The sequence below is a fragment of the Phragmites australis genome, chromosome 14 (genome assembly GCF_958298935.1).
Source record: "Phragmites australis chromosome 14, lpPhrAust1.1, whole genome shotgun sequence".
Taxonomy (NCBI): domain Eukaryota; kingdom Viridiplantae; phylum Streptophyta; class Magnoliopsida; order Poales; family Poaceae; genus Phragmites; species Phragmites australis.
In genome coordinates, this window is record NC_084934.1 from 27330161 (window position 1) to 27354217 (window position 24057).

Genomic DNA, 24057 nt, shown 5'->3' on the forward strand with positions numbered 1-24057 from the left:
AGTCGATTTGTTCATATTTTGATTGTGGGATGAGTCGATTTGATTGTGAGATGTGTTCGTATGGATGAGATGAGTCGATCTATTTTTGTGTCTGAGTCTATTTGAGCATATGGCACGATGACGGCAGAAGGGAGGGCATGGCGATGATGAAGGATGCGTGTGGCGGTGCAGCGACGGCCAAGGCAAGTGAGCGGTGATGGTGGAGTGGGCGCGGGGTTGAGCGGGAATTTTTTTTCCTAAAAATGGGCAATACTGCTGGTGAAGAATTTGATGGTGATAGTTCTTTGATTATCACTATTGTTTATCCACTACCAATTCTAAAATCAGAAGTAATGGTGGAATTTGAATCATCGGTGAAGGACTATTACAGGCTGCATGCATGCATGACAACAAAGAGTTTGTACTTGACAAACTAATCTCATAACGAACTGTTCATATCAAACATATTAAACTAAACAAGTTGCTTATAAGACAACATGGTAGATGTCTAGGTCTCTAGGAGACGGCTTTCCCTCCCTCTCTTCTTCCTACGAGCTTCCTCCTACCTTCCTCTCTTTCTCTCTCCACCTCCCATACCAAAACCTTACTCTACATAAACAAAATTCCAAGGCCTTTTAAAGGAGAAGGGGAGAGAGAGAGAGAGCAGAAGTAGTAAGTGAAGCGATGGAGGTGGTGGTGCCTGTCATGGCGCCAAGTGCACCGTGCAGCCCAAGAACTGCGGCCATCGCCGGCGCCAACCACATCCCCGGCTACTGCGGCTACTTCTTCTCCAGCGCCCCGACGAGCCCGTCCAGGGCGAGCTACGCCGGGGACGCTTCGACGGGCGGCACCGGCGGCGACGGCGAGGCAACGTTTGACTTCACTCTGGGGTTCAGCGGGCAGCTGCAAGAGTCCACGCCGATCCTCGCCGCCGCCGACGAGCTCTTCGAGGGAGGCAAGATCCGGCCGCTGAACACGCCGCACACGAGCATTCTGCTGGTCGACGACACCTCCTCTTCTTTCTCGTGCCCTCGGTCCCTGAGAAGAGCCGGGGCGCGCGGAGGGGGTCAAGAGGAGGCGTCGGAGAGGGGCAGGTCGGGCAGGCCCGCTGCCCCTATCTCGACCGCGACGTTGAGGAGCAGGAGAGACACACGGTCTCTCTCACCGTTCAGGGGGGGCGGCGGCGGCGGCGGCGGCGGCGGCGGCGACGACGAGTTCCCGTCCTCGCCTCCGTCTCCAAGAAGCTCTATGATGCGAGGCTGCGGCAGCGGGAACAAGAAATGGAGGCTCAAGGACTTCTTCCTCTTCCGGAGCGCGTCGGAGGGCCGCGCCACCGGAGGCGGGAGCAAGGACCCGCTCTTCAAGTACACCATGCTGTCCTCGTCGTTCGCACACCCTCAGAAGCCGAAGAGCGGCGACGGCAGCGCGTCCATGCGGAAGGGGAGAGGTTCGACAGCGTCGGCTAGCGACATGCCGTACACGGTGAACCGGGCTGCCGCCGAGGACATGCGGCGGCGGACGACGACTCCGCTGCCGTTCCACCGGAACAGCCTGTTCGGCTACCTGAGGTCCAACCCGGCGATCCACAGCATCAGCAGGAAGCTGGGCAGCCACTCCTCTAATCGCGGCAGGCCGACATGATCCATACACATCAACGCATTCACGAACGACGCCGTCTCGAAATCTTGATGGCGCCGCAGAGGTGGCCGGAGAAGCGTCGCCGTTTTACTTGTCCATTTTTTTGTTACTTTCACAGCGTATTCTTTCATTTCCTGTGAACACCACAAGGTTTTCATACTAGTGTAGATATGTACGTACATGGTATGCTCAATGTTTTTTGGACAAAAAAAATATCAGTATATTTTCCTCTTATCGTGATTTCATCAGAGTAATCAGTAATGCCCTGGAGACAGCTGATTTCCGAGCGCCGTCCGATCCGGAATCTGTGCGCGCCAGATCGCAACACGTGTTCGGATTAGCTAACCAAACCCTGCATTGATTCGTATAAAAATCAGGAGATGCAGCTCATCAACGTGGGAATACTATTCTGAGATTCCGCAGGGTGTGCATTTCAGATGCTGCCTGATCGATTTCGTGGCAAATTGCTCATGTCCTGAGCTGTTCCTGGGGTACTATAATAATTAAGTGAATTACAGAAAAATATAAGTAGTATGCTATTTGTAATACAAAACTACAAGTATTACAAATAATAATATAAAATTATAAGTATTGTACATTAATTTTATACAAAATCTAATTGTAATTAGATTTATTTAAAATGATCTTATATTTTTCTAAAAATCCTAGAACTTCTAATACGTGTTTCATAATTCATGTGCAACTTATTTTAATTGAACTCATCCAAAAAAAAACAGGTATAGAATTTAGACTAAAATTCTAAAAAAACTACTTCTATAACTCCTAACGATTGTTAGGTCCTCAAATAAAATCCTAAAAATATGAAAAAAATCACTATTCTTTTTATATGATGGACTAATTTTGAAAATTATTTCTACTGATAGATTATATGGTGAAAAAGTGAGTTATTTTATAATATTTTTTTATATACTTACAAAGGAACTCGTTTTTTCACCATATAACTAGAGCTGAAAATAATTTTAAAATTAGTACATCATATAAAAAGAATATTAGTGAATCTTTCATATTTTTGGGATTTTATTTGAGACCCTAACAATTTTTAGATGTTATAAAATTAGTCTTTTTGGAGAATTTTAGTTTAAATTCTACACAGCCTTTTTTGGGTGAGTCTAATTAAAATAGATTGCACATAGATTATGGAACACATACAAAAAGTTATATAATTTTTGGAGAAACATAAGACTATTTTTTAGATAAATCTAATTTAAATCGGGTTTTATATAAAATTAGTTCATAATACTTGTAGTTTTGTGTTACTAGACATAATACTTATAGTTTTATGTTATAAATGACATAATATTTATAATTTTGTGAAATTCACTCATAATATTTTCTAGTACTACAAACTGTCACAACTGTTTTAATTTAGGTTACTGCATGATGGAATGGTTTGTGTTAAGATAAGCTGGGCGATCTGACATTCCCAGAATTAAAAATCCTTGGAAGATAGTCACTGGCGCGATCAGAATGCAAATGTTTAGCAATATATTGCTTCTTTTACGATGCAAGTAACTACATGACCCATTTGCCTCTTCATGGATTTACATCTAATTTTTTTTTCTCTTACATGTTTTAAGGTCATATTTGGCAGAATTTCAGCTATAAAAATTCTTATAGCTAGGTATTTCTAACTTTAGAAAATTACAGAGCTAGAGCTGTGAGTACATCGATAGTGTTTGGGTAAATCATTTTAATTTTATTTCAATTCAACAATAAAAACTTAAAACACTTTATCTTAATCTACAAATGTAAGATACGAGGTGTTGCCGAGAGCTAAATCTCTACCAAACATAATCTAAAATGTATCATTATCTTGCAGTGACCAATTGAACACTTCTATGACAATCAAATTGGCCACTTTAAAATTCAAAAGCTACATCATGACGTATGAGTGGTCATCTTTGATGTTGATTCTTGACATGCACAGAGCTAACGGGTTGCTAGTAGAAAATAAAACAAGGAACTGTGACGATGCCTCCACTTACTCATTATCTGTAGAACCCAAGACTACCAGTTGTGAATATTCTCCAAGTCAACACCCGCCAACAGCACCTGCACCAAACTTCACTCATTATACTGTTACGAATTGGCAACTTGTGCTTGGAATAGTTAACAACAATGGGTTCAAATTTACAAAATTTCAATCATTTTTTTACTATGTTATGTGGGTCACATATGTCAGTGAATTTTTTTTTTAGATATTTCATTCCTCTCCGAAATTTAGATAAAATTTTAATTCCTGCTCACAACCATACGCCACACAAACTACATGTCTTCAAATCGGTAGCATGTTTAGACACAATTGGAATGATCTCGCCAGCACATATATACATGTCTTTAGTATGTTTTGAGTACAATTATAGAAAATTGCACCATTGGTCCTTACACAGTTACACTTGTACCTTGTTTTTTCTTAGGTCCCTAACATTGTAGATTCGGTTATCCGATCCTTAAACTTGCACAAGCCTCTCAAACTACAAACTTGATCACTCGCCTGCACTGACCGTACAAAAAGGCTATTCACTAACAGCTTGGGCATCGCGAATTATACTACCACCGATGTGTAAGTCAAAATGTCAAATGGCACCTAGCTCACCGTCTATTTAATCCAACTCCTACAACCAGCAAAAGGACCAATAATTAAGACTACGATTGGCAAGATATTGACAACACTAAAATCTTCTGTGACAACTCTGCCGGCACGTAACCGAAGAATGTCCGACAACGGTGTCCGACGAAATTGTTTAGAGAACTCGTAGGCAAGTGCAGAGGTCTTGGATCAGTCTGAGACACGATACTGTAGATACGGTCTAAACACGGTACGGGTCAGGTCGGTATGGCACGAGATCATGAGCCGTGTGTGGGCCGAGCGCGCAGCACAGCGTATCGGCATGGCACGGCTCGGCTGAGTCGGGCTGGCTCGAGCACGGCCTAGCCCAGGCTGGCACGGGCACGACCCAGCTAGGCATGATCCGGCTCGGTACGTATGTGTTCGACTATTTTTTATTTTCTATATTTTTTAATTTTGTAGCTATTTTTTTATATTTTTTTATCTATTTTCTATATATTTTTAAATTTTATAACTATTTTTTATTTTATCGGACCGGCTGTACTGACGGACCGTCTGTGCCTATCGTGCCCGTCGGACCGACTGTACCACCAGACCGCAATCGTGTCCGAACCGATCTGACACGATGACCGATAGACCGTGCCATGGGCTGAGCGGAGACACACGAGCCGATCCGGCATGACCCGTTACAATAGCCATGCCGTAGCCGGATCCGTACCGATCCGATCCGAATAATCCATTAAACCATCTCTAGTTGTGTGGTCATGGCCAGCTGGAGTAGGGTCTAGGACGAACCTGTATAAACGTGATGGTTAAACGGTACGTAGACACTGTTAAACACTCAATGAAAAGGAAGGCTGTAGCGTAACGGCTTCACCTAAATATCTCTTTCGGCTATTCTTTCTCTTTTGGTGATTCCGATGGATCCGATCACCTCGCCGGCCGTCTGATCGCTGGAGGTTGGTGACATCTTCTTCATTTAAAAAAATCCTCACCAGCTTCATATCGATCATTGATTTTCAATCCAGCGGTTCACCCCCTATCTCTTTCGAACTAAACATCAGAAGATCCATTGAAATCCTAGCCATTTCATATGGACCAATGGTTTTCAATCCACCGGTTTACCCCCATCTCTCTTTCGAACTAAACGTCCGAAGATCCAATCATACAAAACACATCACCGCCTGAATTTCAAAGCTCTGGAACTTACAGAGATTCACAAGCAGGGACGGATCTTCAGGGAGTGCAGGGGCTTAAGCCCCTTACCTTCTGTTGTTCTATGAAAAGGAAGGAGAGATGTAAAAGAGAAGAAGAAAAAAAAGTAAGAAGAGAAAGGATTAAGGAAGGAAGTGGGGACCGAGATTCTCTGCACCGGAGAAGCCAATGCAGAGAGGCTATGTAAACGCGCACCGTCCGATCAAAAACTGAGAGCATGGATCAGGTGCTACAGCAACATATGAACAGTAAATGTCATCGCTGTTGTAGGTCATATCACTGTTGCTACAGTACTCGCTGCAATATCACGATTAATTAATGCAGGCCACTGTGGTGTTGACTCATTACACTATTTACACAGTGATTTTCTACATTAATCGTAATTAAGATCCGGGTCCAAAAAGTGGACGAGCCCTAGCAGTCCATTGTGTATCGGCCACTGCCCACGAGGCCACAGTAGGAAACGAAAAATCAAACCCAACCCGATTCATCCATCATGTGTGGGAGAGGATTGTAGTTGGGTCCAATCCGGTTGGGCAGGCAAACAGTTAAATGTAGACTAGGCTCCCACAGTTTTGACAAGATTTATTGGCGCCAACCTTTAGTGCTGTGCAGTGCAAGGCCAACCTTCGCCAACCTTTAGTGCTGTGCAGTGCAAGGCCACCCTTGGCCTACAGCACGACATGCTCGCACATGACCATGACATGGCCGGATGGCCCTCTCGTCGTTCCAACAGCAGCAACTTATTCCCTGTTCCAAACTCTACATGTACTGTCGATTCTTCCTGTTCGGTGTAGTACAAGACAGGAAAACGGAAGCGTAGAAACAAGACAGATCGCCTTTATGTCTTGGCTATATGTGCTAGTGTAGGATTTGGGGTGCTTCATGTGAGTGAGTTTGATTTTGAATCTCAGCTGTGGAGGTGGCAAACTCACAAGCAGCACTGCTGCAAATGATTTTTTCAATAATTTTTTTTTATTAACTCATATTGTCGTAATAAAGAAATATAACCGCATAAGAAATACAAACAGGACTAGCAAGGGCGGAGAGAAGGGGGCGCCAGAGGCCAGGCCCCCCTAACAAATTAGAGACCCTATTAATTAACTTATTCATTATATGCTTTAAAACTCGTTAATTAATATAGTCATCCTAATCTCTAATTTTTTATTGAACTGTGCTTTAGAATTAGATGCTAATCACATGCTTTAGGACCCTATTAATTAACATGACCATCCTAATCTCTAACTTTTGTATGAAACTATTCTTTAGGATTAGATTAATCGGGTAGAGATTGGATTAATCGGGTAGAGTAAGGTTAATTATATTCTCTCTCTCAGTCATCCTAATCTTTGGAAATGTATGAAACTACTCTTTAGTTGTGATGGTGAATTGAAGATGTCATAAAAAATCTAATTCCTTTCTTTTCAATTTCAATATGTTTTGATAGTTTTTAGTTGTTGACTTGTTTAGCCATGATGAAGAAACTAAAGACGCTCAATAGCTTTTATAAGCCAGCTATTTTAAGTTCCGGTTGTGCTAAAAATTCTAATACGATCATTTATCAAGCTATTGAACAAATAGTTGTGCACAATCACAAGATCTATACACCATCACATAAAGAGTCATCTGTGCCCCTCTTTATTGCCGGTTCGGAAGTTTCAGATGTACATAAAAAAATCGAGCCAGTAAGAACTGACAGTGATAATGATTAATTTTACTGGTTATTAACACAAACCAACAATGATATTCAAATTATCACTACCAGTTCTAACTAAGAACTAGCAGTGATATATCACTGTCAGTTCATAGCACGAACCGATAGTAATATTAGCTCATCAAAAGACGTGTTTTTTATAACCAGTAATGATAATAGCTATCACTGTCCGTTTAAGAACCGGTAATGATGTCATTTTCTGTGATAGTGACATTGATAAACTCCATCATGCTTAGTTCTTATATGATAATTGTTATCGATATTGGTGAGTTGACCCTATGTTGGATTCTGACTCCACCCCTGAGGACTGTTGCACATGATGTAAAAAAGAAAAACCCTAGGCAGCAGATGAGCTGGGTGCAGCTCGGTTGGTAGAAGAAGGCGTCCCGCCTGCTTATGCTCGAACCTGGCCACCTCCTTCGTTTAATAGATTTGATAAAGCTTGCATCCAAATTTTCAGAGAAACCATAGAAGAAATTCCGTTGTGTATTCACATTCGAAAGTCACTTAGGGTCTGTTTATTTAAGTTTTTACTTTTGGTTTTTTTAAAAAGTTATACCTTTAGTTTTATTAAAAATATATATTTTTAGATTTTAGCTATTATCTTTTACAGCCTTGCCTGCTGCCGTGAGTTCGAACCCCAGTGTTTACATACGAGGGGCACTACCCCTTTGTGACACGTCCCGACTCCTAGTGGGCATCGCTCAACCCCCCCCCCCCCCAGAACCCCCAGCCCTCTAAAGATGTGGTGTGGGCCTCGTTCGTGAAAAAAAGGCTTCTTAGCACACCACTTCTCATAAATGTTGCTCTTAATTAGTTTCTCAGCTTCTAATTCATTTCTTAAAAACAGTATTCTATCTTCTTAAAAACCATTTTTTAATAAACCTATTTATTTAGACTTTTAGCTTCTAAGCTACTGACAGAAATAGAAACAAGAAACGGACTAAAATAAATAGGCCCCTTAAGACTGAACAAATAGTACCAGACTAGGACGAACAAATACTCTATGAGCTGGGTTAAACAACTAACGGCTTACAGTGACACACCGATCATCAATTAAACGTGTCAAATTTTCTGTCGCATTCAACCCTGGATTGAATTGTGCACGCATACAGACACAGGGTTACAAGGAAAAAAATATGCAATTTGGTGTTTGGTACGTATATGGTATGGACAAGGGGTGAGACTCTATCAGGAGCAGACAAAGGGGCGGTCAGGGCCAGGCCCATGTATGATGTTATTCCCCAACATGCTTTTATAAATACATATAATTAGCAAAATATAAAAGCTAAAGAATTTAAGAGCTCATTGATATACAAACACATTATTTCTATATTTCATGTATTATATATCTTTTTTTTTATCATCAATCTTTTGAAATATAAGTGTCAATTTTTCTATGGCGTTCAACTATGGATTGTGTTGTAAATAAATATGCTCAATTATCATATAATTAGGTTCATAACTGCATTAGGCAGTTAATCCTTGGAAAGACACCCGCGGGGTAACCAACTTAACTACAGGTGCAATTCCTGTCTATTCACTCTCTATATGTTGTAAACACTTCTCATCAATAAATACATGAGTTCTTTCTATCTACTCTCTACTGTATTCTACTTTCTACTAACAATACGTTATCAAACACTATTGTTCTAGCCCTACTGCTAATTGGCCACACCCAGATCAAGAACACAGGCACGACGGCCTCTACAGTGAAGAACAATGGCACGACGGCCTCGACACAGCGAAAGATCGAAGGCACGACGTCCTCAACACAACGATCCCCTATTCCACCACTTGTATCTCCAAGATCTTCCAATCGGTGGCGACGCAGTCCATGACCTGGTGTGCTCGTCATCTTGCATCCTTATCACCGGCGGTGAACACTACCGGTGCTTGCCCCATGGTGTCGGCCGCTTGCACCGCAAACAACGGCGGCAGCCATCTACGGTGGATCCGCCCTCCGACGGTAACCATCTCCCACGTGCATCGGCCTATCCGGCATGGGCCCTCAGCGACCACTGGCCAACACCCCACCTCCTCCCTCGGCAGCCACCTGTTAATGGTGGCCTACCCGATGGCGGCCAGTCCGAGCTGACCTGGTGACAACGACGGTCAGCCCAAGGGAGGCATGCCCGAGCTAGCCACACTGGCGTCACTTTGGCGCCTGACCCTAGTAGATCCGCAGGGATCTCTTCGGGACGTGGCACAGTGGCAGCACACCTCAACCAACGGTGCCTGACACGCCCCTCCACCCTCCAGTGGCCTCCTCGTCGTACGCACTCCGACGCAACTGCCCTTAGGCAGCCTCCTGTCACGCCTCCTCCGGCGGCAGCTACACTCTTTGGCAGAAGAGCTCCCTACCAACCGCACGGCCCATCCATGCGATGCGGCAACATAAACGCAATCAGTGTCGTACACCTCAGGGGCGCATCCTCCGTCCCAGAACATGTTCATGCACGAATGTACCACATGATGAATTGTTTGGCGCTGGTCTAGGTCCATATGTGGCTGTCCATAGCTTTGCACATGCGCCACTGTAGGTGCGACCCCTGTGATTGAAATCACATGGTAGCGGCATGCCTTTTGGTTGGTCTCTACCGAGAAAGATTTGACTCTCCCTTTCAATTGCCGAGAAGAACTCATTTGGTTAAAAAGAATAAAAAGGAATCGTAGCAAGTGTGAAGTCATGCATTTGCTTGTACGGTAAAACACATGTGAAGTCCTGCATTTGCTTCTACAGTAAAACAATTCACATAACAAAAGTGTAAATCATTGATCTCTAATCGTTGAAAACTCTAGGTAGATACAAATGGTAAGAAATGGAAGTAAATTGTATGCACAATTAAGAAGACATTTTTTCAATGTCATTTGCAATTACAGAAATTGAAACCGTTAATACGAACTCTTTAGTACTATGCCTTCCCTCTCCAGAAAGCTATAGCCCTACTAGAAAAGAATACCGTGGATTAATATCTCTAGTCTTCCAAAACTTGTACAATGAAAACTGTCAACTGATATCAGTAATATGGTTGCAAATTTTGAATAGAACAAAATTTTAATAGGCAATACAACATCTTTCATGCACAGTCAGACAATTATACTAACACAATTGCACCATTTTGGTTAGCACAACTGCACTAACATAGTTACAGTTTGGCTAGGACAGTAGGCCAGTGGCATGAGCAGTTTGGCTAGCACAGTAGGCCAGTGGAATGAGCAGTGCAATCTACAACTAGTGGCACTGGCTGCATTGAACATGGACGTTTCTATGCCAAATCGAAGGCCGCCTAAGAATGCGAGACCAGGAGCCGAAGAGGGGAAGAATCAAGCAAATGCAAACAGCTGCAACAACATGCTCAAAAATTACATGTGATTTGGGGGGGGGGGGGGGGGGGTAGTACACATGGAGGACAAGCTCTAAAGAGAATCACATGGCACACGGATATTCATAGAAAATTTTCAGAGAACAGTTGTATGAGCAGAGAATGCAGACACGATATTCACATTCAGAGAAAATAAATTCTCAAGTAACATACAGCACATAGCGCACACATAATGACACATTCATCAGTGTGAATTTTCAGAGAACAATATATATATAAGCAAATTGCAATAAATTGACGCCTACTAACTCAGTGATTGCAAAATTGTGATCATCAAGTGTTTCCTAAGATACATCGAATGCCGGGTATACTGAAAAACAAACACCGGCTCCGACGAATCCACAAAACACAACTCGGATCTACCATTAACGGCGTGGTTGCCAGAGTACGTCTTGGAAGCTGGGAGATCCTAAACTGGTGAAATCAAGGAGGGCGCCGCGTAAGGGTTAGGGCTCACCTTGGGGAGCTGGAGGATGGGCACACGTCGAGATGATGGGTGGAGGAGACGCTCTCGCCGGTGAGACCGCCGAGGGGGTGAGGACGTACACTAGCCAGGATCTTCTGTCGCACAGGAGCTCGGGTGCCGCTTCTCCGATGCACCTCGACGGGCGCTTCTTAGCCGACGCGAGGAGCTCTAAGGAAAGGAATCTAATCGCGGCTGGCAGGGGATTTGGGCGGAGGCGGCGTGATGAGGAGCACTGGGGAAAGGATCAAAAATGTCCAAATGGACGGCCCGGCCCGGCACGGCACGAGCCCAGTCAGGCACGGCCCGTTACAGCCCGTTAGCTAAACGGGCCGTGCCGTGCCGGCCCACGTGCCGTGGTTGCAGCCCAGGCACGGCCCATTTAAGATTGGGCCGTGCCGTGCCGGCCCGTGGCACGATAGGCCCATTAGTATTTTTCTGGCCTGGCGGCCCGTTAACACGTGAAAATCCCGAAAAACATCAAAAAACCGCCGAATGCAGGGATCGAACTCAAGATCTCATACATGGGAAGCAATGACTCTACCACCCTGTTAAGGATCTCTTTATGTATTAGGGATAAATAAATTATATAAAACCTTAAAAAAATAGAAAAACTTAAATGGGCCGTGCCGTGCCGGCCCGGCGTGCCGCGGCTCCAGCCCAGGCACGGCCCGCCTAACCGTGCCGTGCCGGCACGGCCCATTTACTTTCGTGCCGTGCCGGGCCTGGGCCGGGCCAATTTTCCAATGCCGCGGGCTGGCCCGTTAGGCCCGACCCAGTTGGCCATCTTTAGAAAGGATAAACCCGAGAGAATGGGCGATTTGGGCTGAGTCGGGTGATTTGGGCCGAGGGGTTAATTGACCCAGTAGCCTAGCTATTCTATAGCTAGATATATATAAATATATATACAGTAAACTAGTATGCACTCTTAGGAGTACACACTCCCAGTTTGATCTATAGTTAATCACATAATAACTGAAGTTTATACTACTTTCATATATATATATATATATATATATATATATATATATATATATATATATACTATTTTTGAGATGTATATATTTCTTTATAAGTTAAATATATATTTTCCTGAGATGTATATATAATTTTCTAAACACTTATTAAAGAGGGAGTATGTACACTGGAAGCACAGAAAAAGATATATAGTTGGCAAAAAATGACCAGATGTCTTGCAAGAGAAAGTAGCAGAATTACCTCGGCAAATGCTGCTCAACAACGAAACGGCATTCATCAAAACTAAAGCAAGGCCACATATATGACCACCAGTGCAACTATCAACAATGCAACTGGCATCGACCCAACTGCCTTATCGACGGAAACCAGTACTCCCACTAAGATATCTGAAGTGTGGCACAACATATGCTGCTTCTGAATGAGGATGGTACACAGTCTGTGGCATGTGCGATGGAAATGCTACCCTCTGTTGATTGGGTGGATATCCCCTGAAATATGAAGGTGCATGCGGACCAGCCAGTGCCGTGTTTTGATGTCGGAAACCCATTGTAGCATTGAATAGTGCATCTGGACGGTTTGGACAAGCTGTTGAGCTGCCACCAGGGTGAGGCAGCCGGACGTTACCAACTTCACGCAATGGAGGCGGCAGTTGAGGCCTCCCAACAAAAGGATGCTGTATTCCAACAAAATCTCCATGACTTGCCTGGACATGAGAAGCTGGAGTTATGAATCTTCCTTCAAATTGAGCATGTCTGTCACCAATGCTGTTTTTTTGCTCAGAACCAGCGTTCCTTTTAGTCATCCCAACTTCTGTGCTAGATGGACCCTTGTTGAGGGGCGCCATGTGACAGTTGTTCTGCAAGGTAGCATGATTCTTCTCTCTACTGCCATTGCACAGAGAACTGCTACGGCTGGTACAAATGCTCTTGTCCAGGTGGGAACAGTTTTTTTTGTTTGCCCTCCAACCCCCAGTGCGTTCTTTTCCGGAAGGCACTTGGCACCCTTCTTTCTTAGACCTTTTGTTAGGCAGATCAAAATTGGAGGATTGTGCAGGACGTTTTTTGCCTTTATCCCCTTTAGTGACATTAGATCCATGGTCAGATCTTCCAGACCGCTTTTCTTTTTCCAATGTTTTCTTGCCCTTAAGAGCTACCAGAAAGATAGATAAACAAAGAAAACGGAATGCAATTAGTTTAGTCAAACAAACAGAGAACTCAAGATAATGAGCTTGAAAACTGAAATAATCATTAAGAGTCGCAGCTTGACTCAATGGCTTAACAAAACAAATGCAAAAGAGACTCAGAGCTCACATGTTTATAGAACAGTTACTACTTAGAACACAGATTCACAAGAATAAAAGATGCTTCATTACTCATTAGCACAACACCATGCATGAACATGGAAAGATACAAAATTCATTAATGTGTAAGAAATGTATGAATGCATCTTTTCTTCTTAAATTCAGGCAGACTAGATTTTTTTTAGGGGAAAACTGTGGTTGAGATTTCAAGCAACCTCTAATGGATTTAAAGGGCAAGGAGACCCAGTGAAACATCCATTAATGTAGATATATGCAAAACCAATCTTGAGAATGGAAATTACTGTTTCCGGCAGACTTAGGTCTATTCAAAGCACGAACACGCCTTGCAGCATCTCCTCTGTTGTGCTTCTCTTCTAGAGTCTTCAGTCTTTCCATTTCATTTGGCCAAGGCTAGATATAAAAACATCAATTGATGTGAGGATGGAATTCACACAAGGCCATCCTATGAACAATGTTGATATACAATACAAGGTATAAAATCACCGATTGAGAAATGTGTAGATATCCTCAAGATGAGAATTGCGTAAAACTGGTAGAATAAATTTCACACATCCCATTTATGTTCACATGATTCAAGGCTAGGATTTATTAGATAATCGTCTGAATATATGACAGGATGATATGCAAAAATGCATCCATATTCATAACAAATGGACCTAAGTGGTTCTTTTCTTTTAGAAACACAGGGTTTCCTGCAGTTCCATTATGGAAACCGAAACAACACAACAATTATTGCGTAAAAAAAGCTTCAGCATAACAAACTGCAATAGCAGCAGAAACATAAACATGAACCTGCAATGTACAGCCAGCACTCACCTTGCTGGCTGGAGCCACCACCACATTTGTGAATCATATCATCACATTGGTTCAAACTCCTGAAGACGCTCTAAGTGTTTCTTATTATCTAAATGACTAGGAGAAACAACTAAAAATGGCGGGTAGAAAACAAGCCTAAAATAATCCAAGTGGAGAGCTCTTGCTACCTGACGAAAAGTCATCATTCTGTATAAGTTGCGCCCTTTCACAAGTAACAGATGCAAAGGTGGTAAATTGCCTGCTCCTTTGCTCCAAAACACTTGAATCTATTGAATTCAACAAGTAATGCAATCTGTAAAAGGCCCAAAAGAACTCAAATAACATAGCAGTACACAACTGTTAAATCAAGCCTTACAGTAAACGTGTGTTGCTGCTTTCCTCTACCATAACTTTCCTTAATGACTCTGCCAGCTACTATACGCTTCCCTATACATTTTGCATGCCTTTTTCCACTGTCAAAGTCATCAAAAGGTAAGATTGTGTTATCATTCCAAATAGACTGCTAGATAATACACAAAAGTGGATGACTACCTCTTCCCATACACCTTCTGTTTGAATAGGACGGCATCGGCCCTACAGACATCACCTGCAATGAGAGAGTATGACCATTGCCAAGGATAATTCTGTATGCAGTTAAATGAAAGTGTTTATCCAAGTAAGATCGCACCTTTACAGTTGATACAGAAGGATGACCGTGGATAAATTTTCTCCGGATCCCCATCTTTGAACCTATTGAGAAACAGGCAAAACAAATATTACATGTATCTAGTTGTTCTGAAAATGTTGCCCACTACATTAGGCACATCCAAAAGAAGCAAGATTAAGGTTGCCTAGGTGAACCCTTCTGCAAATAACGATGTCAGTAAAAACGAAAACAAAATATTGAGAGCAAACAAATGACACAGGAAATGGTATTCTCTAATTTTGAATTCTGATGGTCAATAACTGTCATCCTGGTAATGGAGGACTGAGTAGATAAACATCAAATGACTTAATAAACTCAGGATGGGAAAGAGCTATGAAACTAACCTCCAATGAAGCATTATTCTGTCTACACAAGTAGCTATGTCCCCAGTTTGGCTAAGACCATTCTTCTTTAAATACGCCTTGCACTCCACCAACTTAATCCCCTCCAGATTCCTCCCACCTACAGGAAAACCCTGCTTATCAGCTTATGCCAGGGGGCGGGGCGAGGGGGATAGCATACAACAAAAGGATTCAATTGTGTTCACTCCTGAAACACACTGAGGTGAATTACCAAAATCGGCAGTATTATATGACATGTTCAACATAATCTCAAACATGACACGGATTGCATCTAGCTCCATTAGAAACCAGTTTCCATTGGATGTCTATTTTGGAGCTGTCCATTTTTTTTGAGGAATGGAGCTGTCCATAAGGAGAAGTATATAATGATTCGATAGAACAGAGGGTAGAAATCATAGGAGCAGAGCAAAAACAGGAAACGAAAAGGAACCGAGCTGTTTACAGTAGCAGGAATAACCCCTACAGCTAATCAAGTAGCTAGAGCCAAGCACACACTCTTTGAAGCCGAGCAATCAATTAGCATGTTCCTGCTAGTTTCTATTGCACATAAGTCTAAATTAATCTCCACACAGGCATAAATAATTTTGTAGTCCTACTTTCCTTAAGGTGTCTAACATCACTAGAGAGGAAACATAAGCTTCCCAGCACTAGTCAGATGTAGTATCTGTAAATTTCACCTATCATCAGGCGATCAGACAGACACGCTGCCGATGGATTGAATTCATACAATCACACAAATGATCCTAATGCCCAAAACAGATCTGGTTTCCAGCTCCAGCTTTCTATGCGAGTCTAATTCCGTCCCACACTTCCACCGTTCGAGATTCCCACCTACACCTACTTACTACGGCGCAGTCGTCCGAACAGCACCTGAGAACAACGATAAAAAGGGGATCGAGGTGATTACCGCGGAGGAGACCGGCGATTTTGCTGCATGCGGCTTCTCTGCGATCCGCGCCCAATCGCCCCGCCCCCGCTTCCTCCTCGCTCCCCTCGCCGCTGGCTTCCCCACCACCAGCGTCGCTGTCGCTGAAGTCCTCGTCGCTAGTGGAGTCCTCCTCCAATTCCGAACCCTCCTCCGACTCCGACCCAGTGTCGGAGTCCGAGGAGATGTCGATCGCCGCGGCGAGCTCCAACTCCTCATCCACCACCACCGGCGCCGCCGTGGCCGCGCGCCTCGTCGTTACCGGCATCCCGTCGCTCGGGTGGAAACACCCGTCGCCTCCGCCTCGACACCCTCCGATTGCCTTCCGCCTCCGCCTTCCCCTTTCGCTTCGCCTCGGAATGGGACGAAGGAAGATTGCCGTGTCGCTTCCTTCCAACGTTAACCATTCCTTACTCTGCTTTCAAATTTCAAAATCAAAATCAAAATCTATATCTATACTTTGTAAAATAAACAAATTATAACAGATCTGAAGGATTTTCATTGTATATCTTATACGATAAAGAATATACGATCAAAATTAGTTCTCGTTTTCTCTCTTCTCCTATAATATAAAAAGTCACAACAAATTAACCGATTAATAATAACATATTTTCACGCATCGTCTTTGATCGACTTATTTAATTGCAACATACTCTCTGCTTCTGTCAGTCTATTTTTAAAACTTAAATCAAGATAAATGATCATCACATAATGAAAGATCATCTCCTCAACATTATCCAACTCCGCATTGCACGTCACTTGAATCCAATCATGGTGCATGCAAATTCCTTTTTTATGTTATATTATTTTACTTCTTCAAATTACTATATCTTAAATTGATTTTACATGTGTAATTACGGGTCTGGAAAGTACAGCACATTTGCATTGCCATGTTCGGCGCAAAATCAACGGCTCAGATGAGATGACCGTAGGCAAGGACGCCCTCGCTCCGGTTACTAAGGGTGCGTTTGGTTTGGCGTCTTGGGCTGGATGGGATCGCTCCATCCACCTTTTTGCTCCTGCCGCCTGTTTGGTTCAAGGTCAGAAACAGACAGTACCATCCATGTGGAGGGAATATTCGTTGAAGATCCTGGATCAGTCGATCCCGTAAAAAAACCTGGACAAACTCGTCCATGTTCGTCTACCGAGCGTTGGTACGTGTGATTTTATATTTTTTTTATTTAACTCTCGATTTTATTTAGATTATAAGAGTGATCCAAAAATTCTAAATATTTTTATAGGCAAACTAGAGCTCATTAGTAACCTATTTTAATTAGTTTGATTACAAAATATAAGTCAATATTTAATTAAAATTTTCTAAATAAATCTACTTTTATAATTTCTAACAATTTTTATTGCCTCCAATAAATTTCCAAAAATCTAAAAAATCACTAATATTTTTCTCATGTGATGTATTAATTTATAACTAACTCAGCTCATTCAATCCATCTAACCAAACAGAAAACTGGCTCATTCTATCCACTCTCATCCCACCAACCAAATAGAAAACTGGTTCATCCCATCTATCCAACCAAACAGAAAATTGAATCATCCTATCCTGAAAAATAGGGATGGTCATATTCCATCCAACCTTGACTTCCAACCAAACGCACCCTAATGCATCTTAATTTTTCAAGTCAATGAGAAGCTTTTTTGACGATTAAAATTATATTTCGACATTAACACGTTTTCAAGAACATACCGACGACCACAGATTTCTAGTGCTGAATAAGGGTGAAACATAGTAAAATTAGAATGTTATGAATGTATTCTTTTTTAGACAAATTAAATTCTGATCATTTTCATATGGCTGATCGAATATTGGTTTTAAAAAATGTTGTAAAATTAGAATGTTATGAATGTGTTCTTTTTTAGACAAATGAAATTCTGATCATTTTCATATGGCTGATCGAATATTGGTTTTAAAAAATGTTGTTTTTAGGTAATGGAATCAATCACATCCTAGCAAAAATAATTTGTTGATCAAACCTTAAATAGTTTTCTTACGACCAATTAGCTTTACTAGAGAGTACATGACAAAATATATAACAAATTTAGTTGAGTTCTAATGTTCTATTCCATATATCTTAGTCAAAATTAATACAATTTAATTGCACGTAATCTAGTTTATTAGAGGGACTAGAAACAATTGGAGCTTGCCAATTGCCATGTTATCATATCCTGAAATTCGAAAGATTCACACATTTTTATCTCATGATATACGCTTGAAGGAGAAACTGAAGAACAACAGATAAGTCGCATTTTCATCTCGCGCAGTCTAATGGCACATTTGACAATGGCAGTAAGTGATACGTCCACGTTCCAAACACCATCCTAGTGACTGCAGCTAATTTGCTCCAGTTCCAGGAACCAGGGCATTACAAAGTTGTTTCCAAAATCACAGCAACAGAACATGACGACTATTCTAAGACGGTTAGAAACATCACATATTGCAGACATGGGTGAGACTTTCCTTTTTCCTATCAACTAACTGATCAGTAGGCAGGCAACAACAAGCATAACTCTATACTCAAATTAGTGACAGATCAGGTGGTACTACAACACAGTTGCCCTCGATATTCAAGCTCCAATCTGACGGTTCTTTAGCCCTGTTAATTTTTTCTGTGAACCAAGTCAGCAGGGGCAAGGGCAGGGTAAACTTGTGCTGTTACTCGTTAGAGATTATCAACAGCTATCTCATCTTTGACAGGGACCTGCTGGACATGCCATGCAATAGCTTGACAAAACCAAGAAAGCTCAATTTCCCATCGGTATGCCTGATCCAATCTTGCAGAACGACATGCAACGGCACAGAAGGGCTGAGGCCCAATTCCTGAGAGAGCGAATAACATATCAGGAAATATGGGAAGACGCACCGAATTGATGGAATGGAAATAACATGGGGAGGAAGATCACATACAGAAGCTAGTTCATCAATTACAATAGCTCGGTTGCCATCCTTATCAAAATGTTCATAAGCGGATCGGGCATGTTGCTCCCATCTATCCAATGCTTCAAGCTGGTGCACACTAACTGCAGCCGCACAGAACTCTTGAAAGTCCATTCTTCTGTATTGAAGGGCGCTCAACTGAAAAAAGATCCAGTTATACAGTGAGTGGTACAGTTTTTGTATGAATGAAAATGTTGTCATAAGATCAAAAACAAATGTACCGAAACAAGAATCTCCTGAACTCGTGATTCCCTCATCGCATCAGTAGCTTCTCTTGTTAAGGCCTAAACAGCGTGATACAATAAGAGTCACCAGATTTACTCAAATAAAAGGACAACCTATATCAGAGCTGAGAGCTCTATGATGAACTAACCATTCGGATATTATCAAGAGTGATGCATCCATTTCTGTCTGGTTCCAATAAAGAAAACTGTGCCTTCAGATAGAAAAGCTCATCAACAGTTAAAGTCTTTGATAGAGCCTGTAGCAGATGAAGAAAGATCATACATCGATCACTGCAGATTGCATTCGTTAAAGAAAGAACAATCATGCATATAACAGGTGAAAGCTTGTAAGAAACACACAGAATTTGAAGAAAAATATTGGCAATAGAAGTTCTTGTTTAATAGAAAAGTGAATTCAAAGCAATAAAGTTGCCCAAGCATTTTCTTTTCTTGGAACCAACAAAATCAAGGAACACCCTCCCCGGCCCACCATGCACACACAAAAGAAATGTCGAAGGTTACCATAAAAATTGTATGCATTGATCTAGATCAAGATTTAATAGGAGATAACTGTGATTCCTTAACCAGTACTACATACACCAGTTTAAAGCACAACCCTTAAAATCAGAATATATTTGCTGTCGGATAAAGCAACTGCAAAACTGATTAAGCAACATCATATTCATGTCTATGCAGAAAAAAAAAAGGGATAAAAATCATAATAAAATTTATTGCTGCTGACCCTCAGAGCAGCTTTCCTTAAAGACGAGGAACGGATATAAGCTTTGATAAGTCTGAATATAAGGATGTCCAATGGCAGCTTAATGTCATTATAATTTCTGATCCATGGGTGACCTGAAAAACAAAACACAAAGAATATTCACAACAATGTAATATTCAATAGAATCCATCTGGATAGAACGGAACTCACTTAAAGCCTGTGCTGCAGTCATCCTTCTACGTGGATCCTTGCACAGCAAGCGCTTAACAAAATCCATTGCTTCTAGAGTCAGAGAAGGCCATGGTGCCTCATTATAGCTGGGGTCAGCTTTGAGAACAGAACGGAATATGCCAGATTCAGTGCGTGCCCAAAATGGGCGACTGCCACAGAGGAGGATATATGCAATTACACCTATACTCCAGACATCAGCTTCTGTGCTATAGCATCTATGCAGAACTTCTGGAGCAACATAATAAGCACTTCCAACTATGTCATTTAGCCTCTCATCTGCATAAAATATTTGAACAAAATGTTTAAGATTGTTTTAACCTGTGAATGCTACATTCCTTGGTAGCCAAGGCAATTAGAGATCAATAAATTAATAAAGACACAGACTGACCAGTAAGAAATATACCTGGTTTTACAAAATCCGATAAGCCAAAGTCAATAGCCTTAAGTTCAGAATTCTCATCTTTCGAAGTAAAAAGAAAATTCTGAAAAAGGATAATATTTTAGAAGCCATGATAAAGTAAAAAATGAAAAACGTTGAGAATATATTCACAGAGAAAGGAAAAGCTGAAAAGTAATGTAATAGAAAGACATGTAAGGAATATTTCGAACAAATAATAGTTCAATGGAACAGTATAATACTCAAGATTGATGGATGTAGTGCATATTGGTACTTTGGTAGCAGAAACAAACAAGTAGTTGTTGTCAATTTCAATGGAGAAGTAAGACATGGTTAGTTTACCAGCACCATGGAAAATCGCAAGGTTCTAAACCATGAAAAACTGCACTAACTGTAGAGATGCAGAAAAACGCATCACCTCTGGTTTGAGATCCCGATGAACCACTCCTTGAATGTGGCAAAAAGCAACAACATTTAATATTTGCACCAAGACAGCTTTTGCATCATCCTCAGAGTACTTCCCACCTCTAAAGCAAATGCGAAACAACAGTTGTATTGAAGCACATATTTTGCTGTAAACTACAGTGCTATTTAACAAATTTAAGTTTGCTTTTAACATACCTGGAAAGTATTCTATCGAGCAGCTCTCCACCCTCACACAATCTATGGAACAGCATTTTGGATCAAATGATTAATTAACATGAACTTTTAAACATCAAAAGAATATGGCATGGATGACATGTTAAATACAGAAAAGGAAGTACAGTGGCCAACATCGACAGTGTATAAAAGGTATATATAAATGCGAAAACAAATGTTTAACAGAAGAAATTCAAAGGCCTGTAGGCTGTAGTGATGAAATTTGGCTGGATGTCAACAGTTATGGAAGCTTTACCCTTTCTAAACTATCATTGGTTAAGGTTGGGCGGGAAAAGAAACATATCTATATGCCTGCATCCCAAAAAGGGCATAAATGTAAGTTCATTTCCACTGCGAACTTATGAAGTAATACTAAGTGGCAAGCACTACCAGATTATATGCATTTATACACTATCAATGCTACCTTAGTCCAGCATTATAGGTGATAATGATAAACAGAATGAACAATATATGGCGAAAGGTAGGTAACCAACTATTTCGACAAATTAACAGAATCATTTTCAAACATCTGAGGTAGGGTTTTTCATATGCTTCCAAAAGGTTGTCCTTGTCACCCCAACAATTAGTAAATTAAATAAGTAAAGACTGCTAAACTGCGCAAACTGAATTAGGAAATAGGAACTTGTTGTCTTTTCATTATTTTTGTTTCATGTTTGTAGTTGTGAGTGATGATGATGAGGAATAACAACACACTACATATATTATGGAGGAAATCCTCATAGCATATGAAGCATTAAGTAAAAACATGATGATACTTTTCAGGTAGTGGAAGCTTACTCCATTATTATATACACGTTCTCGTTGTCCTCGTAGGCATCATAAAATTGAACCAAGTTCTTGTTTCCTGCCAAAGCTTTCAAAATTTTTACCTCCCTTTGGACATCCTCTATAGCAATGGATGTTGTCATCTGAAAAAAGATAAGAACAAGTCACAGGTGATGTTAAAAAGGTGTACATATGAGGAACTAAATTCATGTCTAGCTATGACTAATTCAGAGTATTTTCTGGTACCAGAATACAAGATAGTAAAATTATAGGGAGCTTAAATCAGTTTGCACAAAAAATATAATAGAACAATAATGCCAAGTAGTTGGAACCTCCTGGCTTGGAAAAAAACGAAGTAATGCCTAGTAGTTACAACACATCAAATGCATATTTTACAAGTAATAAACAATGCCCAATCGTATTTGTATCTCATCATTCAAGTAGGCATACTTGCAGTACAAATTCTTATATGCTACCCGGTACCCACTAGGGTCGAATGCACACAACAGAAATTTTAATCATCCTCAAGGGTATGCAATAGGTTAGTCATTTGTTTGCAATGCACAATTTGGAACAGTACATGTCACCACAGAATTCTATGAATAGTTCGATCAAAAGTGGCATTCACATGCAATGAGAAAATCAAACCATATTAGCCGATAGCCACTAGCAAATCTATACCACCTCTAAATTTTCACAGGGTTATTTTCCAGAAACCAGCATGCGGAAGGGTATCAAGTCTCTATAAATTCCACCGAGAACATATCAAAACAAGGGGTCAGATTCAGGCATTGCGAATACTGCACATCACCTTGGCTTTGGGGATGACCTTGACGGCGACGGCCTCCCCCTTGCGCGCCCCCTTCTTGACCCTCGCGGCGCATGTGTAGCCGAAGTGTCCCCTCCCCACCTCATCCCCCATCTCGTACTTGACCGCGAACCCCTTGTTGAACCCGAAACCCTTGTCGAGCCCCCTGCCGCCGCCGCCGCCCTCCCCCTCGCCGCCGCCCTCCTCGGGGATGGACGGCCGCGGCGGCCCGTGTCGCCTCGCTAGCGCCGCTTTGATATGCTTGGCGGGCGACGGTGGCGGGAAGGGCAGCCGCAGCAGCCGCCTGGCCGGGGTTGTGGACGCGGAGCCCGCGCCAGGGGGTGCGGGGGACTTGCGCGGGGACGCCGCGGAGGCGCCAAAGAGGTGGTGCGCGGGGCTCGGGCTCGGGGTGGAGAACAGGAAGAAGGGCGACGCCGCCCAGTGCTTCTTCGCGGGAGTGACGGCGGCGGAACCCGGGGGCGGGGTCGCCGGCGCGGCGTGCGGCGGCGAAGCGTCGGCGTCCTGGGTGAGCGGCTTCGCGTGGCACCCTCCCATGTTCTGCCGGCGCGCGGGCGGGGGGGGGGGGGCGCAGGTGGATCTGGGTGGGGGTGGGAGCTAGGAGGAGGGGGTGGCCATGGCGGGGAAAGAGAGCGCGCGCGAGGCGAGCTTTGGAGTGTGGGGAGAGTGGGGACTGGGCGGAGGGAACCGAATTGAAACGGGGAGGGTGGGAGAGGAGTAAAGGCAGCAAGTGGCGACGCGGGCTCGGAGTGACTAGCGGAGCTGGCTGGCTGGTGGTCGTTAATTAGTGGCTTCTTTTTCTTTCTTACTTTTTCTTTGCTTCGGTTTAAAACACGGTACAACATATACGCGCAGGCAAGCACTCTACTAACCACGAGTCTAAGTTTATGAGTATTTTTTTCTGAGATTATTGCTGATGATTAACTTGTGAATGGTGAAAGAGTATATGGATTTACATGAGGTTTTTAAAACATGTTTAGAACAAACGAACTTTTATCGATTTCAATGGAAATTAAATCGTTTCATAAGAAAACCACACGTTTCAAAAAAAAAAAACTCCGGGATTTACGTAGTTCTTTTTTGGCCTTTTTGGATTTGATCCTGTACTTCCTTTTTCATTTTGAATGTGTTTTGATTGTTTCTTTAGCAGATGTTAAGAGTTATGATCAGTCCTTATCATTGATGTTGATTCGGATTTTTTTTTTTTTTTT

General features: G+C 42.2%; 3 protein-coding genes across 3 annotated transcripts; 1 reads left to right on the plus strand and 2 right to left on the minus strand.

Moving 5' to 3' along the window:
• The first annotated feature begins 347 nt into the window (after positions 1–347).
• On the plus strand, positions 348–1857 carry LOC133890069 (uncharacterized). The gene has a single exon (XM_062330508.1). The coding sequence runs from the start codon at positions 664–666 to the stop codon at positions 1618–1620; it is 957 nt and encodes a 318-aa protein (XP_062186492.1). The 5' UTR covers positions 348–663; the 3' UTR covers positions 1621–1857.
• A 10268-nt stretch (positions 1858–12125) lies between these two features.
• Positions 12126–16480, minus strand: LOC133891573 (zinc finger CCCH domain-containing protein 62). The gene is made up of 8 exons (XM_062332297.1): positions 16055–16480; positions 15130–15247; positions 14768–14829; positions 14632–14686; positions 14456–14552; positions 14268–14366; positions 13566–13674; positions 12126–13112 (listed from the first exon to the last, which is right to left on the minus strand). The coding sequence occupies exons 1-8, from the start codon at positions 16338–16340 to the stop codon at positions 12316–12318; spliced, it is 1623 nt and encodes a 540-aa protein (XP_062188281.1). The 5' UTR covers positions 16341–16480; the 3' UTR covers positions 12126–12315.
• A 1830-nt stretch (positions 16481–18310) lies between these two features.
• On the minus strand, positions 18311–23592 carry LOC133890800 (CDPK-related kinase 5-like). Its single transcript, XM_062331359.1, has 11 exons — positions 22832–23592; positions 22033–22163; positions 21217–21258; positions 21014–21122; positions 20602–20680; positions 20178–20474; positions 19989–20101; positions 19396–19503; positions 19244–19306; positions 18993–19160; positions 18311–18905 (listed from the first exon to the last, which is right to left on the minus strand). Exons 1-11 carry the CDS (start codon positions 23381–23383, stop codon positions 18765–18767), a joined length of 1803 nt encoding a protein of 600 aa, XP_062187343.1. The 5' UTR covers positions 23384–23592; the 3' UTR covers positions 18311–18764.
• Positions 23593–24057: the final 465 nt, after the last annotated feature.